This window comes from Oryctolagus cuniculus, chromosome 15 (assembly GCF_051225735.1).
Source record: "Oryctolagus cuniculus isolate XC-2025 breed Fujian yellow rabbit chromosome 15, ASM5122573v1, whole genome shotgun sequence".
Classification (NCBI taxonomy): domain Eukaryota; kingdom Metazoa; phylum Chordata; class Mammalia; order Lagomorpha; family Leporidae; genus Oryctolagus; species Oryctolagus cuniculus.
Window position 1 is genome coordinate 61185703 of NC_142881.1, and position 15451 is coordinate 61201153.

At 61.0% G+C, this 15451-nt stretch overlaps 1 protein-coding gene across 1 annotated transcript in view; it reads left to right on the plus strand.

Moving 5' to 3' along the window:
- The first annotated feature begins 236 nt into the window (after positions 1–236).
- Positions 237–15451, plus strand: part of LOC149122013 (collagen alpha-1(XIII) chain-like) — a 36568-nt gene continuing 21353 nt past the window's right edge. Inside the window, exon 1 of the mRNA XM_089313624.1 lies at positions 237–675. Coding sequence (XP_089169750.1) covers positions 382–675 — 294 coding nt within the window. The 5' untranslated portion in view covers positions 237–381. The remainder of the gene's footprint in view (positions 676–15451) is intronic.

The window sequence follows — 15451 nt, forward strand, 5'->3', positions numbered from 1 at the left end:
CGGCGCTGCCCATGGGGCCCTCCGCGCGCGCCCTTGCGCCCGGGGACTGAAGCGGGCTGACTGGGAGACGCGGGACGCCCCGTGGGACCGACGGCGCGGCCCCCCGCGCGGACGGCAGACCCCGAGACGGGCGGTCCGGCAGACACCCCCGGCGTCTTCGCGCTCGGGACGGCCTTCCAAGTAGCTCTTTTCTCGCGCCGGCCAGCGAGCCTCCGTGGCCGCAGCCCGTGTCTTTGGGCTTCTCCGGTGCTGGTGCTGAGTTTTCTGTCTCTCTGACGGGAGCGAAGGAGAGGGACGTCAGCCAGCGACCCAAGCCCTCTCCCGCTGTCTCGCCTCTATTTATTCTATTTATTTATTTATTGGTTCTCAAGACGCCCGGCTATGGTAGCGGAGCGCGCCGGCAAAGCGGCGGCCGCCGGAGCCTGCGGCCCGGGGGAGCTGGGCGCGCCCGGGACGGTGGCGCCCGCGGCAGCGCGGAGCGAGCGCTGCGCGCGGCTGCCCAGCGCGGGGTCGTGCGGACTGCTGGCGCTGGCCCTGTGCTCGCTGGCGCTCAGCCTGCTCGCCCACTTTCGGACGACCGAGCTGCAGGCCCGGGTCCTGCGCCTGGAAGCGGAGCGTGGAGAGCAGCAAATGGAGACGGCTATTTTGGGACGAGTCAACCAACTGCTGGACGAGGTCTGTGCTCTTTGTTGCTGGCTGTTATCCCTTCCCGCGGCGCCCCCTCGCGCAACCTCCCAACTCTCCACCGGTCGGTGCCCGCGGGCGCTCGCTATCCACGCCGCCTGGGCACCCTGGGCCAGCTCACGTCGCCTGCGGGGACGCGGTACGTGGGGGCGCGGCACGGGCCGACGGACGATCCGGTCGGCTGAGCCAGGCTCCCGGGCTCCCGGGCTCCCGGCCCCGGCAGGCACCCTTTGCGACCAGCGCGGGGTGCGCTGGGCAGGGCAGGTGGAGCAAGGCAGGGCAGGCAGAGGCGCAGGGCGGCGCCACTTCTCGATCCCAGGACCCTATCCCGGCGATGTGAGAGCCGGCTTGCGCCCATACGGTGGGAAGCGTGCCAGGAGGCTCGGGGCTGAGGCTTGCTGAGCCCGGTGGTCCTCCCCCTTCACTCCGCAAGGATTGGTGCTGCCTGACTTTTGTTGTCACTTTGGAAAGAGTTATCCCAGGGTTTGCAGGGGACGGAGGGACCGTCCTTGCCGAGGATGGGGTCCGGGTCTCTGCTCACTGCGCCTGGCTCTCCTGTGCTGGGACGCACATCAGCCGGGACCTTCTTGTTCCCAAGCCGGGTGCCCTGTGAAGGGGCCGCTGACAGTCGGTGCTCTGCTTCTGTGTTTTTCTGGGTAAAGGATGCTGAGTTTTCTTCCATTCTCCAAATTTCCCAAGTGGATTAAACGGTCCTTGTGTGTCTCTTAGCCATGGTTACCTTGAGACTGCAGTAAGTGGGTGACCGCCCCAGGGAGGTGGCACGTGCTATCAAAGGAAACTGTGGGTCCTGAGAGGTGGAGACCTGGGGACCTAAGGCATATTGGCAGCACAAGGCATCCGGAGCCCAGAAGGGGAGGGATCCTGGAGCTGGCTGCCATGGGAAGTTTCCACGGGGAAGGACTGGGAGGGACCTCTTACCTGGTGCAGGTGTATGGAGCCGGAAAGAGCAGGGTGGCAGAGCCCAGCGGCACTGGCTCTTCATGCCCATGCTGCTGTTTAATAGCTGTGCAATCTTGGGGAAACTCTGCAACCCATCTGAGCCTGCAAAATGCTAGTGATGACGGCGAACGTTGAAACTCTGACTGTGGTAGGCGCTGTGGCCATCTTGGCAGGATGCACTGGTTCCCTGCAGCCTGGCTCCTCTTAGGCACTCTGCCAGGTCGAGGCTGGCACCTGCACGAGCCATTCTCCCAGGGGGTCAGGCAGAGGGAGGTCACGGGGCCAAGGCAGAGAGGGCAGCCCCAGAGCAAGTTACTGGTGCTGGTGGTGCACCCACGTGTGCTGCTGTCAGCTCATTCCCATGCCCTGCCAGGCCCCAGGGAGTCCAGAGGGCTCGCTGGGTCACCCACAGTCCCCTGGGCCTGGGTGTGGGGCGACTTGATGAGCAGGCGGGCAGCCTTTGGCAGCCGGTGGACTCGGCGTCAGGGCAGTGACGGCTCTGCCGGTGTTTGAGAGCCCTGACTGTAGCCGACCGGCACCTGGCCCTGAGGCTGAGGCTCAGCTCCTCTCTGGCCTCGCAGACTTTCCCAGGCCCTCTCGCTGGCCAGGGCGAGCCCTGGCTCTTTCCCAGCTCCTTGTTTTCTCTGCTGAAGCCTTAGTCACCCCAGGGCGCGGGCTCTAAGGCCTTGGGGTGACTGTTCTGAGACGCTGATTCCTCCTCTCCAAACCTCAGCCTCGTGTTTATCCTCCTGACTTGCAGAATTCTCACCTGCCAGAGGCGAAAGTCACCCCAGAGCTCATGTGACGTGGGCCCCATTTTACAGATGGGGAAACTGAGAGCCAGAGAAGGGCGGTAGGCTGCCTGCAGTGGCTTGGTGCGAGCCAGGGCCGGAACCTGAGCCTCTTGGCCTGTGTACAGTGCCCTTAGCACTGTGCCCTGCCCCCTTCCTGTGTCTATACTCATTCATCCATCCATGTATTTGGTGTTTACTTTGAGCCAGCTGTCGGTCAGGCCTTGTGGGAGGCCACCTATACCCTCCTCGACTTTCTGGCATGTAGGACACAAAAGAAAATGAGCAGTGGCCATGCTGTGCAGACAGTGCTACGCTAATGGAGGAATGCTGTACAGGAACGTAGCCTGAGAGTGGTGGCAGTCACGGTGGGCTTCCTGGGGAAGGATGCTAGGGGTGCATGGGAGTTGTCTAGGCCAAAGGGCAGTGAAGGCAGGGTTTCGTTCCAAGGGGGCAGGAGAGGCTGGGAGTGGGAGGGAAGGGTCTGCCTTAGGGGGCCAAAGGCAATCTGGGACACCCGGGGGGTGGGAGCATGGGTGGTGGCCCCAGCTGAGAAGGCGGTTATGTCCCTGACATGAGACGTGAAGACGGGCAGAGCAATGAGGCCCAGAAAGAGGCTACTACAGGCCAGAGGGAACTGTGGCCTGGGCTGGGGGTGGAAAGAAGGGCAGAAGACAGGGCTGCACATGGTGGCCGTGGTGCTGAGACCCCGGTCAGTAGGAAATGATTAGAGCTAGGGCGAGGCAGCTGTCCTGTGTGTGGGCCCTGCCATCCCGGGGCCCCCGGAGGGACTGTCCAGGGTTGCGCCATCAGCAGTGAGCAGCAGTCACAGGAGACCATATCGAGACAAAATGCAACTTCAATCTCGGTTGTTCAGTCGCCCCAGCCACATTCCGAGTGCTCAGCGGACACTGTAGTGAGCGACTGCCGTCCTGGGCAGGGCAGACGGGGGCCTACACATGGTCCCAGAAGGTCCCACCAGACAGAGGGCTTCTCAGAGCAAATTCCGGCCTGCAGAGTGTCCCCAGAGCAACTGGAGAGCACGCACCCCAGGCCTTTGCCTTCCAAGGTGTGTCTCCCAGGTCTGAACCAAGGGCAAAGCCAAGGGAAGGGTGAGGCGGAGACCTGGGACGAGGACGACCCGTGATCTGCATGTGCAGAGGGAGGCACCTAGAGAGCTCAGGGGCTTGGGGCCAGACTCCAGCTGGCCTTGACCAACCACGTGGCTTTCGGCAATCCCCCTGCACTTCAGCTCCTCCTCTGGAAAACCCAGGCCCTCCCGGGGTTGCTGCGAGACCCTCAGCAAGTGGCACTGAAAGGTGCCACCACCCAAGGCCTTGCTGAGGACCAAACGGGTGCACACAGCAGGGTCCCCAGAACCGGGGGGGGGGGCGGCCAGACCTTGGGGCAGGTGGGCTGGATGGAAGACAGGCGTGAGAAGGCAGCCCAGGTGGGCACGGCCTGTGCAGTGGCCCAGGGACAGGAGTCCAGAGGCCCCCACACCAGGCAGAGGGTGGGGTGGTAGAGACTGAGTGTCTGCAAGGATGAGGAAACCTTGCAGGAGGGGCGGCCTGGGAGGAGGCAGGAAGGAGATCTGAGCAGCGGGGGCCCGGGCCAGGGCGGGTCAGAGCCGGGAGCCAGGCAGCCTGCTTAGCAGCTCAGTCGGGAGCCAGGAGTGGTGTTTGGAGACCTCAGAACCCAAGTCCCCCCCCCCCCCCCGCAGCGCCTCCCTCCCGGGCTGGGACCCACAAGAAGCACTCCAGCTGCCTGTGATGTGATTTGCTTGCTGTGAAGAAAGAACCCGGAATGTCCCAAATGGAGACGATCAGATGACACCTAGGCCTGGGCAGCGGGTGTGCAGTGGAAGAGGCAAGCATGGGATTTAAAAGAGCCCGATCTGCTGTGGAGACCCAGGGAGGAGAACGGGGTCTGCAGCCATGTTCAGGGGGTGCCAGGCAGACTCCCCATGCCCAACACTAAGAAGGAGGGGCGGTTATCTGGCGTGTGTAGGTGTCCCGGGGCTGGCGCTGTACAGTTTCTGGTAGGTCTCCTTTATTCCTCGTGGTGCCCCGCTTTACAGAGGGGACGACTGGTGTCACCGTCCCTGTATCCTGCTGTCTGTGACCCGTTCCTCTGGGCATCGAGGGACCTCCTGGCAGGGCAAGGTGTTGGAGCTTCCGGGCTAAAAGGTTGAGGATCCCTGGGCAGAGCCCTTCATCCCTAAAATTCTCAGTTGGGATGGGGATTCTCACCCATGCCTTTTGCACAGGAGGTATTTAGGGGAGAAAGCAAAGCAGCAGGTGGAATTGTGGGCCTCTGGATGGGAGCTCCAAGGACTGGAATGCTGGGCTGAGGGGGAGAGCAGGCTCCTCCAGGGGGCAGTGGGTGCTGGCCAGGGACAGTGCAGGTGTCCTCGGGGAGTGGACAGGCCCTGGATTTTAGCGCTTGCACATGTGGCCAGCGCCCCACCGTGTCAAGCCTGCGCTGCACACGTCCCCTTGGAGTGCATCTAGCCTCAGGAATCCTTTTAGTACACACGTGTTCCTGAAGCTGCTGCTGGCTCCCGAGGGTTGGTGTTCAAGAGAAAGAGCCACTTTATCACTCTGAGTTTTGTTTCCCTTTTTCTTTTTTAATGCAGAACAGCACTTACTATGGAGAAAGTTGGGGAGGGGGGAGTTGCCATAACTTTCCGGCTTCTTCAGAGAACTTTAAACTAGCAGGAAGCCTCTGTGCCCACTGCGGCCTCATCAAACAGCCGACCCCTGGGCGGGGGGAGCTCGGAGCTGCCCTAAGTGCTGCGTCCCCTCCTTGAAAGTCGCCTTCTGCCCTTAGTCCTCATTGTCCTGGACCTGCCCCTGGATGGCCTCTGGAAAGCCTTCGTGGACCACCCTCACTCCAGGGGGGCTCGCTCCCTGCCCCCACTCCCTGAGCCCACTCCCTGAGCCCTTGCTGGCTGCGCCGATGCCGAGCTCACATAAGTGGACGGAGCTGGTGTTGCTGGCTTCCTCCCCTCGTCCCAGACCGTGGCAGACACTGCTAATCACTCAACACGTCGTTCCCATGGAGCCGGGTTAGGCCTCAGTCTCCCTCTCAACACAGCAGTCGGGCTGCCGCTCCCAGCCCATCCAGGCAACGCACAGGATAAACTCTCCCGGCCACCTGTGGCTCAGCCCCAGCCACCTGTGCGGTGTCCCTGCTCTCTATTGCCTTTCTTTTCAAATCACTTGTTTATTATTTGTGTGTGCGTATGTGTGTGTGTGTGTGTGTGTGAGAGAGAGAGAGAGAGAGAGAGAGAGAGAGAAAGAGAGAGAGACAGAAGAAGGACTCCTGTCTGCTGTCCACTCCCCCAGATGCCTGCAACGTCTGGGGTTGCTCCAGGTCACATGGGCGCTGGGAACTCAACCCACGTCTCCTACAAGGGCGGTCTGAATCCTGCCTTTTGAGGTCTGCATTAGCAGGAAGCTGGAGTCAGGAGCTGGAAATCAAACTCTGGTGTGGAATGCAGATGTCTTTGTCACTAAGCCAAACTTCTGTCATTCAGTGTCTTGGCATTTGATCTCACACAGCCTGAGGACAGGGAGAGGGGCGGGCTGGCATCTGGGTCCTGTATTAAGTGTAGCCTAGGACTTTGCATATGGCAGGCAGCCCTCACCAATCAAGTGTTGATTTACAGTTCCCCTGCTGGGGGCCAGAAACAGGTCTCAGCCAGATGCCCCCACCCCCACAACTCTAACCCAGAGCCAGCAGCAGGCTCCACCCCAGTGTGGGGGCATTCCCCGGCAGAGGGGGAGACGACTACCTCCTCACTGCTGAGTCAGGCTGCGGCTGCCCTGCCTGGGACAGTAGGGGTGGCTCAGTGGGATGTGCTCCCACGTGGACAGAGCAGTTGGGGACCCCATCCCTCCCCACCACTCACTCCAAGGTCAAGAATTTCATCTTCACCTGCCCAGGCCGCCTGGCAGGATTTCTTGGGTGGAGTGCAAACTAGTGAAGGGGGTAAGCTCACAGGGTTTGGGGTCACACAGACTCGTGCATGGCCTGGGCCTCGGGGTCCTCGTGTGGTAAGTGCACATGACACCATGCTTACAGGGTTGGTGTAGGTTCCATAGGAGTAGCCCCTCGATGGAGCTGAGACGGGGCTGCACCACGCCTCAGTTTTTATTACCAGCTCGAGTTTACTGAGCATTTACTATGTGCAAGGCATTGTTCAGAGTGGTTTACACTGGTGGCTGCCCTAAGTCCTCGCACTGCCCTTATGCTGTGGAGACTATTACTTCCTACAGAAGAGAAGTTAAGCAACATTTCCAAGGCCACACAGCGAGTGGGGCACAGAGCAGGCGTTGAACCCCGGCTTCGCAGCCCTGGAGCTGGGACTCTGAGCTGCTCACGTGTGCTCTGTGGCCCTCTAACCCTGCCGCTGCTGGCCCAGTCAGCCAGGGCCTGGGCCCTATCTTGTTCGGTTCGAGCGCTTGCTGTACTGCCTTGGCGTCAGGCCTGTGCTGCTGCCTGTGTTGTCCGAGTGACAGTGAGGATGCTTCTTGTCTCCGGCCATGCTAGCAGCACCCTTCGGGGAGTCCTGTGTGCAACCGTGGCCTTCCTGGGACAGAGAGGCTTGGCCTTGTCTCTTGGACTCTCAGCTGGTCGCTTAAGAAGCTGAGCACCAAACCTGGGTCTCGTCCCAAGGTACAGCGACATCCCTCAGGCAGAATTTTTGTCTAAGCCACCACCCCAGTTTTATTGGCTCGCCCAGCCCGTGCTTTACCCCCTCACGCCGCCTTCTGCTTGCTTGTACAATGTCTTCCTGCCCATTTGTACCAGCCGTTTGCATGTCCACCTTTGGAGCAGGACAGAGTTACAAGCTGTGCAATCATTAAACCCATTACCCTCCTCTCCTTCTCATCTCTGGACCTGGCCCAGCACCGGCCTGCTAGCTGCAAGAGCATCACCTGGGAGCTTTTAGAGCGCACCTCGCTGCCCTCCTTCCCTGTACGTGAGTGTGCATCCCCGTGGGCGGGGCCCGCTCTGGCAGTGGAATGTTCTAGAAGCCCCAGGGCAGTTGCGCTGGACGGCCCCGGCTGGCAGTCCCTGAGAAAGACAGAGAGAGTCTGTGCACGGCCCATGCCCATAGCAGCCTGGGCTGGGGGTGGCAGCAACGGGGATCACACTGAGGGGTCAACAGAAGACCTTCCGTGCCGGGAGCAGTCTGAAATCTGGGGGGCTTGAAGAGTCAGCCGTGGGGATTTGCTGCTGCTGTTCCCCCCAAAGCTAAAACAAGCAGCAGGTGTGCCAGGAGGAGACTCATGGCTTTCGGATTCTGCCTTCCAGAAGCGGCTTGTTGAGTCCTCACTGAGGGGAGCAGGCAGGCTCCTCTGGGGGAACTGAGGCCCAGGTGGGGAGGGCCAGGGCAGCAGGAGCCCGGCCCGCCCAGGTGTCATGTGGGCTGCCAGTAGGCCCCAGCAGCAGCTCCGCGCTGGCACATGCCCTGGGTGGGGCCTCCTGGGGACCCACGGGGCTGCTGGCTGTGGGTGCCCCACGGTCCTCCCTGGTCCTTCAAAGGGCAAGGGCAGGGCCAGTCTGAGCACAAAGGGGCGGAACTGCCTGCCCCAGAGGCTGGGCACGGCCCTCAAGCACGATGCTGGGCCCCTGTGTCCCCGCCTGGAACTCATGTTCCAGAAAGCCCACGTGGCTGGAGTCGCCCCACCCCCACCCCTGACTCCGGGCTGGGTCTCTGCCCCTTCCGCTCCTTTCCTTTCTTCACCCCCACCCCTCCCGGCCCACCCCCAGCCTCCACAGCCTCCCTGCTGCCTGGGGTCACATCGTGGCCCTTCCTCTCCCGAGCCTCGGTTCTGACGTTTGCCCCCGCCTTCCCCAACCTCCTGTCTGTTCTGTACGGACAGGGACCTTGCTGCCCCTGGAGACTGTGGCAGGGCCTGGGCTTCTGCCACCCCAGGAAACCCTCCCCCTCCACACCCTCTGCAAAGCTGCCCATGCCCCGTGAAGGCACCCCACAGGCCTCCAGTCCTGCTCTGACAAGGCAGCCTGCGAGTAGCCTCTGGGGACAGGGACCCAGAAAGGGGGCTGGGTTTGGGGCATCAGCTGGGGCTCTTCCGGGAGCAGCCCACGCTCCCTCCCACCGGCACTTGAGGTTTTCTGGGGTGTGGGGAGGCTTTGTGACATGGGAGGCCAGGGGGTGGTCCTGCCACCTGCAGCCTCTCCCCACTCCATAGAACCAGAGCATTGGAAGGAAGGCTTTTACAGGAATCCCCCATGGCCGCCCTGGTCCCTAGGCTTACACACCCTCAGTGACGGGGCGCTCACTACCTCATGCGGCCGACTCTTCCGTGCTTGGACAGCTCTGGCTGTCATGTGTGTCCTCTAGCTCATCAGAGCCCTGCCACCCCACATCTCCAGCTGGGCTGGAAACAGCAGGAAGTCCCACCTCCTCAACATTCCTCTCTGTGAAGGCCCTGCCCCCAGCCACGCCTACCCCAGATCCCACAGCCTGGACCTTCTCAGCCTGTTCCACACCTGTCCTCACTGTCACTGCTTGCCCTGCCCAGCCCATGTGGCCTGACCCCTTATGTCACCAGGGGAATCTTGTAAAAGACTCACCGTCAGGCCATCTCTGATTAGAATTCTTCAGTCACTCCCCCTTGCTGGTGGGCCAGAGACCAAATTTCTTGATGGGCTCTATCTGGTCCACAGGCACAGCCTCAGGGCCTCCTCCGGTCTCAAGGCTCAGCTCCTGAGTATCAGAGCACAGACGCTGGAGCCAGAGGGCTGGGTTCAAGTCTTGCCCCACTGACCGCTGTGTGGCCTTGGGCAAGCCGTCCGCCCGCTGCGTGCCTGGGGTCGTACCTCTGTAGTGAGGTCTGAGATAATCAGTGTCCTCCCCTTAGGAGAGCTGCTTTTTGGAATAAAAAAGTTAAAGTGCGAAGTGCTTTGAGCCAAGCCCAGCAGTCTGGTGATAGCTACTCTGATCTCCTTGAAGGCGTCAACACCTGTCACAGATAGGAAGTGGAGGGGCCTGGGCTCTGAGCCAGGGTCCTGGGTGCAAATCCTGCCTCTGTCCGTGCTGGCCAAGCACTGGCCGGCAGGGGGCTTTCCCTCCCCTGTCTTAGTGTCCTGGTCCAGGGGTTGGCTGTGAGCTGCTAGCCTGCCTCCTGTGATCACAGCGTTGTGCGGGTGTTCAGCTGTGCCTGGAGGCCTGGGCCCTCAGCTAGCTGGCTGCTTGTCCCCAGATCACAGCTGGGCTCTGATTCCTAGGACGCCTGTAACTGGCTCTCGGTGCCTGGTACCTCTCGGCTGCAGCACTGAGGAAGATGGTCTGTTTATGCTGATGTGCCTGATCACAGGTCCCCCCACCCCCAACCTGCACCTCCTGGCACATGGAGGGTGCCCAATGCCCACCTGTGGTCAGGAAGAGAGGAGGGAAGAGGCACCTGACTCCCCTCCGCCCCGGCCTAGGACCCTTACCCTCAGCCCCTCCCACTGTGTGTGCCAGGCCCAAGAGGTGACAGTGGCCCCTGACTGCCATGAGGTCCTGGGCCCTGTGCCAGCCCGGTTCCCGCCCTAGCAGCAGGGCCTCAGGTTAGCTGGAAGGGAGGACTTCCTCCCGTGAAGGCTGGGAAGCTCATGCCTCTGTTCCTCACCGAGACTTTCTCTGAGCTGCGTCTGTGGCTCCAGAGAAACCAGGAGGCTGAGGCAGCCAGGACATCCGGAAGGCCCTTGGGCCCTTGTCTCGTGGCTCTGGGAGTCTGTGATCGGGCGCCAAGTCTGTGCACAAAGAGCACTGTGGAGGGACAGGGATCAAGTCCTGCCTCTCCCAGCACCCCAGCCCCCAGCGCAAGGGCCCGGAAACAGAGTGGGTGAGTCCAGCTTTGGGGGTGTGGGTTGGGCGTCTTCATTTCCCGATCTCTTCCTCTTTGATTCCACCGTGTGTGTGGAGCCGCCTGCGCCATGGGGCTTGTGGCTGCTCAGGGCCTGTCCCTGTAACAGACTCCCCTGCAGTCCCTGGGAGCCAACACTGGGCAGCTCCTCACGGAAGTGCCCTCTGGTCCTGTCTCCATCTCTCTGGGTTCTGCCAAAGCCCAGCCTTAGCCCATCTCCTCCTGGGACTGCAGGGATGAGGCCTGGAGGGGTGGACTAAATGCCATTCATTTCCAGCCTGGCTCAGGGACACTAGAGCTGGCCCCTGGCCTCAACGCGCCGGCGCAGCCTCCGACAGGGCAGCCAGCCCAGGGGCAGTCCTGCTGCAGGATGCCAAAAGGGCTGTAGCAGATGGATCAGGCACCTGCTCTATGCCAGGCGTTGTGGTCAGGATGCTGCACAGGTGCCAGAGCCATGCCTGCTCTGGTCAGGTCGGTGGGCACCTCCTCTTCTTTCTACTTGTAGTCCTCAGGATCAGAAGGCAGGGCTGCAGGCAGGACCTTCCCTGTCCTCCTTCTTGGGGGCAGCAGTGGCAGGGAGGGTCTGGTGTCCCAGAAGGGGGAGGGGCTTGGCAGGAGCTGGAGACTTGACCCTGGAGGCCAAGCCAGTGTCACTGTAGCAGGTGGGAGGAGACAGGGCTGGCCTCAGCTTGAGCGTGAAGTGGCCTTGGCCTGGAGTGGCAGGTGCTTGCCCTTCCTTACCCCTGATCACCAATTTGTCTTCTCATCTTCCTTTGTCCTTGTAGCTGTCCTGTGCTGGCCGGCAGATAGCAAATACCAGCCCCATTTTATGGATGGCGAACTAAAGGCCAGAGGGCTAGGTCTTTCATGTCAGTGACAGAGCTGGGACTGGACCTCAAGGCCCTGATGCTCCCAAGTGTGGGTCAAGCTCACGTGAACACTGCCAGCACCACCTGTAGGCATCAGAGTTGGAGGACTGTCCATGGCACCCCAAGATGCAGCCTCCAAGGCAGGCGGATTCCAGTGGGAATCGTACACTAATCCCCAGGCAGTGCGTGTGAGATGCTCTGTATGTGTGAGATGTCACTATGGGTGTGAACTCCGGTGTCATCATTCCGCCCCACGTTGATCAGTACGTCCTGCTTTCCAAGGTGGCCTTCCCTGTGTTGTCTCGTTCACTTGTCCCCACCGGAGTGCAGGAGGGAGGCTGGGGGTGGGGGTGAGAGCCTCGCTCTGCAGATGCAGTGCAGAGCTCCTTGGCCTCTCCCTCTGGGTTTGCACCCCGCCCCCGCCCCGGCACACTACAGCGTGAGCCCACCCCACAACTGACAGAGGCCCAGGTTGAGCCGGGGGCCCTTTAAGAGCCCTGAGACTGAGGCCCGGGGATGAGAGTGGCCCATAAACCCAGCCGGGCTGCAGCGGCATTCTCTGGGGGTAGTGAGTAGCGTCTTCCTTTGATACTGATACAGGCATTTTAATAGCCGCGACCCAGCAGGCGGCTGGCGTTTCAGCGCTGGCCATGCGGGGCATTCCAGGGGGCCCTGGCTGCCGGCGGGGAGGCAGCAGGAAGTGTCCCTGCCCAGGGTGGCCGGGGCCTCAGAGACTTTACCTCTCACCCCTGAGCCTCAGCCTGGGGATTTCTCACCAGGATCTCAAATTCAGGGGCCAGGCCGGTAGCCTCAGCAGGTGACGCTGGCCATGGAGACAGTGTGTGGGCTGGCGTGGCCAGCACTGTCTAGAGTGGGCAGCTGCCACGCAGCTCCACCTGAGGGCACCGTGGCCCAGTGCGGCCAGGTCCTACTTTGTGCAGGAGTGACCAGAAATCAGGAGTGGGCCATGTCCTGATTTGCAAACAAGCAGTACTTACTGAGCGCCTCCTGTGTGCCTGGCCTCAGTGTAGGGCTGAGGGTTAGGACAGTGAGGAGCACAGAACAGAGTGCCCATGCTGCTGGGATGTAGGTTCTGGTGGTGGAGAGGGCAGCACACAAGGTCAGTCACACATGCGCACACACATGCATGTGCACACATGCACAGGCAAGCATGCACACATATGCAAACACACCCAGGCATTCGCACATGCACAGCGCCCCAAAGGAGGCAATAAAACAGGAAGGAGAGTAGGAAATATATTGGTGGGCAAGAGGTAAGGAAGGCTTCCCCAAGTGTGTGCCAGGTGCATAGCTGGGAGACCAGAAAGTGCAAAGGTCCTGTGGCAGGAGAAAGCCTGGCAGGTATGGAGGCATCAAGAATGTTCTGTAGGGACAAGGGCAGAATCAGGGGGCCCCCGAGGTTATCGCAGTATTGGGGCCAGAGAGGAGGTGGTTCGGACCAGGGAGTCATACTGGCTGTGGAGACGGGGTCTTTCTGACACGTGGGTGTGGGGTGAGGGGAGGAGGCACCAGAGATGGTTGAGGTTGTGAGTAGCTGGCAGGGCGCAGCTGCTGTCACCTGTGACGGCACAGTCAGCGGCAGGGGCGGCTGGGGTCAGAGATAGATCTGCAGCTCAGGTCTGCAGGGCTCCTTTAAAAAAAAAAAAGATTTATTTATTTGAAAGAGTTACAGAGACAGAGAGAGGTCTTCCATCCACTGGTTCACTCCCCAGATGGCTGCAACGGCCGGAGCTGAGCCGAACCGAAGCCAGGAGCTTCTTCCGGGTCTCCCACATGGGTGCAGGGGCCCAAGGACTTGGGCCATCTTCTACTGCTTTCCCAGGCCACAGCAGAGAGCTGGATTGGAAGAGGAGCAGCTGGGGCTAGAACCGGCGCCCATATGGGATGCCGGTGCTTCAGGCCAGTTAACCTGTCATGGTGCCGGCCCCGGCAGGGCTCCTTCTAAGATGCCTGAGCATGGAGCGTCGAGTCGGCTGCTCCGTGGCACAGCCTCCCTTCAGGGGAAGGCCCATGTTGGAAGCACAGTGAGGACGTCTTCATCGCACATGGACGGCTCTGAAGCCGGGAGACCCACAAGGTCTGCGGGAGAGCCGATGCCCCCGGGGCAAGCGGTGAAGCCCTGGCCGGCAGGCCCCCGCATCCCTCCAGTGTCCAGATGTCAAGTGCATAAGGAGGCAGCAGCAAAGGGGATGGAGAGGAAGGAGGTGGGGGAGGGAACCAGCACGCAGGGTGCAGCATCCAGGCAGCTGAGGGTGCAGACGGGACTGTGGCTGTGACCAGCGACCAGAGTCTGAGCTGGGCATGGAGGGACGTGAAGCCTGGTGGCAAGGTGCCAAGGTGCCAAGGTGATGGGACCCGTGGATTGCGGCTCCTGCGGGCTGCAAGGATCCTTGGAGTAGGAGGGTGAGAGGGGCTGAGCTGGAGTTGGGGCTGGAGGGTGGGGTGTTGATTGTGGGAGCATTGGTGATGTTGGGTTTGAAAACTTTTGAAAATAGGCACCGGGCAGCCCGGGAAAACACACCTGTGCCCTGAAATAGACTGTGTTGTGCCCGTGTCCCTGGGGACTTTGCCCTCTGGATGGTGTCCCTGGCTCCCACAGGCCTCTCTGCTGAGCTCCAGGCTAGCCTTGCCACTGCACACCTGACTCCTCCACCAGCTCCTCAAACTTGTTACCTCCCTACACAGCTGCTCTCAGCTGCTCTTGGCCCTGTCACATCTCAGTGGTGGCAGTGTCTTGGCTGCCCAAGGCAGAGCATGGTTACAGAAACCCATGAGCCCCCCAGTGTGGAGCCAGTGCTGTAGCTCCAGTGCAGACTAAAGCCCAGGGAGCCGCTGCAGGTGTGAGGACGGTGGGTGGCTGAGGGCGGGACAAGACCGCCCGGCTCACACGGAGATGGGGAGATCCCCCTTCCTCTTCCTTCCTCTGCTGTCAAGGCCTGTGCACATGGGCGCTGGCTGTCTCCTTAGCCTGCTGAGTCAAACACTACTCTCATCTGGAAACACCCCACAGATACATGCCGAAATAGTGTACCAGCTTTCTGAGTGTCCCTTTGTCCCATCCAGGTGGCCACCATGTCCCACTCAACACTCAGGCTGAAGTCTGCCTTCAGCCGGATGCCTCTTACTGGGAATTCAGTAAACGCGGGGACCAAAGCGTGATGTTGGAGGACCCGGATGCCAGCCCCTGTGGCTTATCGCTGAGGCTCCTTGGCTGGGGACTGATCTTGCCTGCCTCTTGCCCAGGATGGTGATGAGGCTCAGCGAGGGCTTGGGCTGTTGGCAGTCACCTGCAGCTGTGTCTTGGGTCAGGTCCCAGAGGAAGGGGCTCCAGGGTGGAAGTTCATGACAAGATGGCTTATGGGGGTCAACCCTGCAGGGAGAGAGGGATATGGGGTTGGACAGAGAAAGGCTGGACAGAGGCCTTGCTGCTTCCGTGAGTGCTCTGGAGCTGGGGAGGCCCTCAGAGCCAGTCCCCATTGAGGCAAAGGGTCCAGGTCTTTGCATTCTTTATCTGTAAGTGATTGAACCTGGGTTGTCCCTTGGGGGTGGGCATGGCCCTGGCCAAGGCCACTGCCTCCAGCTAAGAGCAGTTCCAGAGAGAGGCCAGCCATCAGCAGCCACCACATCCAGCAGCTAAGGAAGGAGTGGCCTGGTTGAGGGAGCCTGGATGGCACCACTCCGGCTACTACCAGCTCTCATCGGGCCACCAGAATGGCAGGGATCCGTGTGACAAGTTCAAGGTCTCTGCTACTGCCTGCTGATCAGCTGGTGTCGCTCTGGCCTGGGGGCCTTCTCCTTGGCTGATCCCTCTGCCTGGAACACGCTTGCTCCAGACACCATGTGTCTTATGCGCTGGATACCACATGGCTCATTTCCTTACTTCCGTCGGGCCTCTGCTCCCACCACCCCTCCATGGGGGCCTTCCCGGACCCCCGTCCCGCTCTGTCCACTTGGCCTCCTTCATTTCCCACACGTGTATTGCCGTCTGATACATTTTGCTTCCCTGTTAACCATGAGAAGGATGGTCCTGTGAGGACAGGCTCCTCCATCCCTGTACCCTCTCCACGGGTAGGTGCCAAGTCCGTGACGGCATCCACTCGCTGCTGCAGGTGAGGGAGCAGGAACCCTCATGACGATAGCCTTCACTAAGTGCTGCAAACGTGCCGGCCCTGGCTTGTCAGCAGTGACTCACTGTTGCGTGCCCCCGGGCTGCCAGACAGCAGGCCTGTGGAGAGAG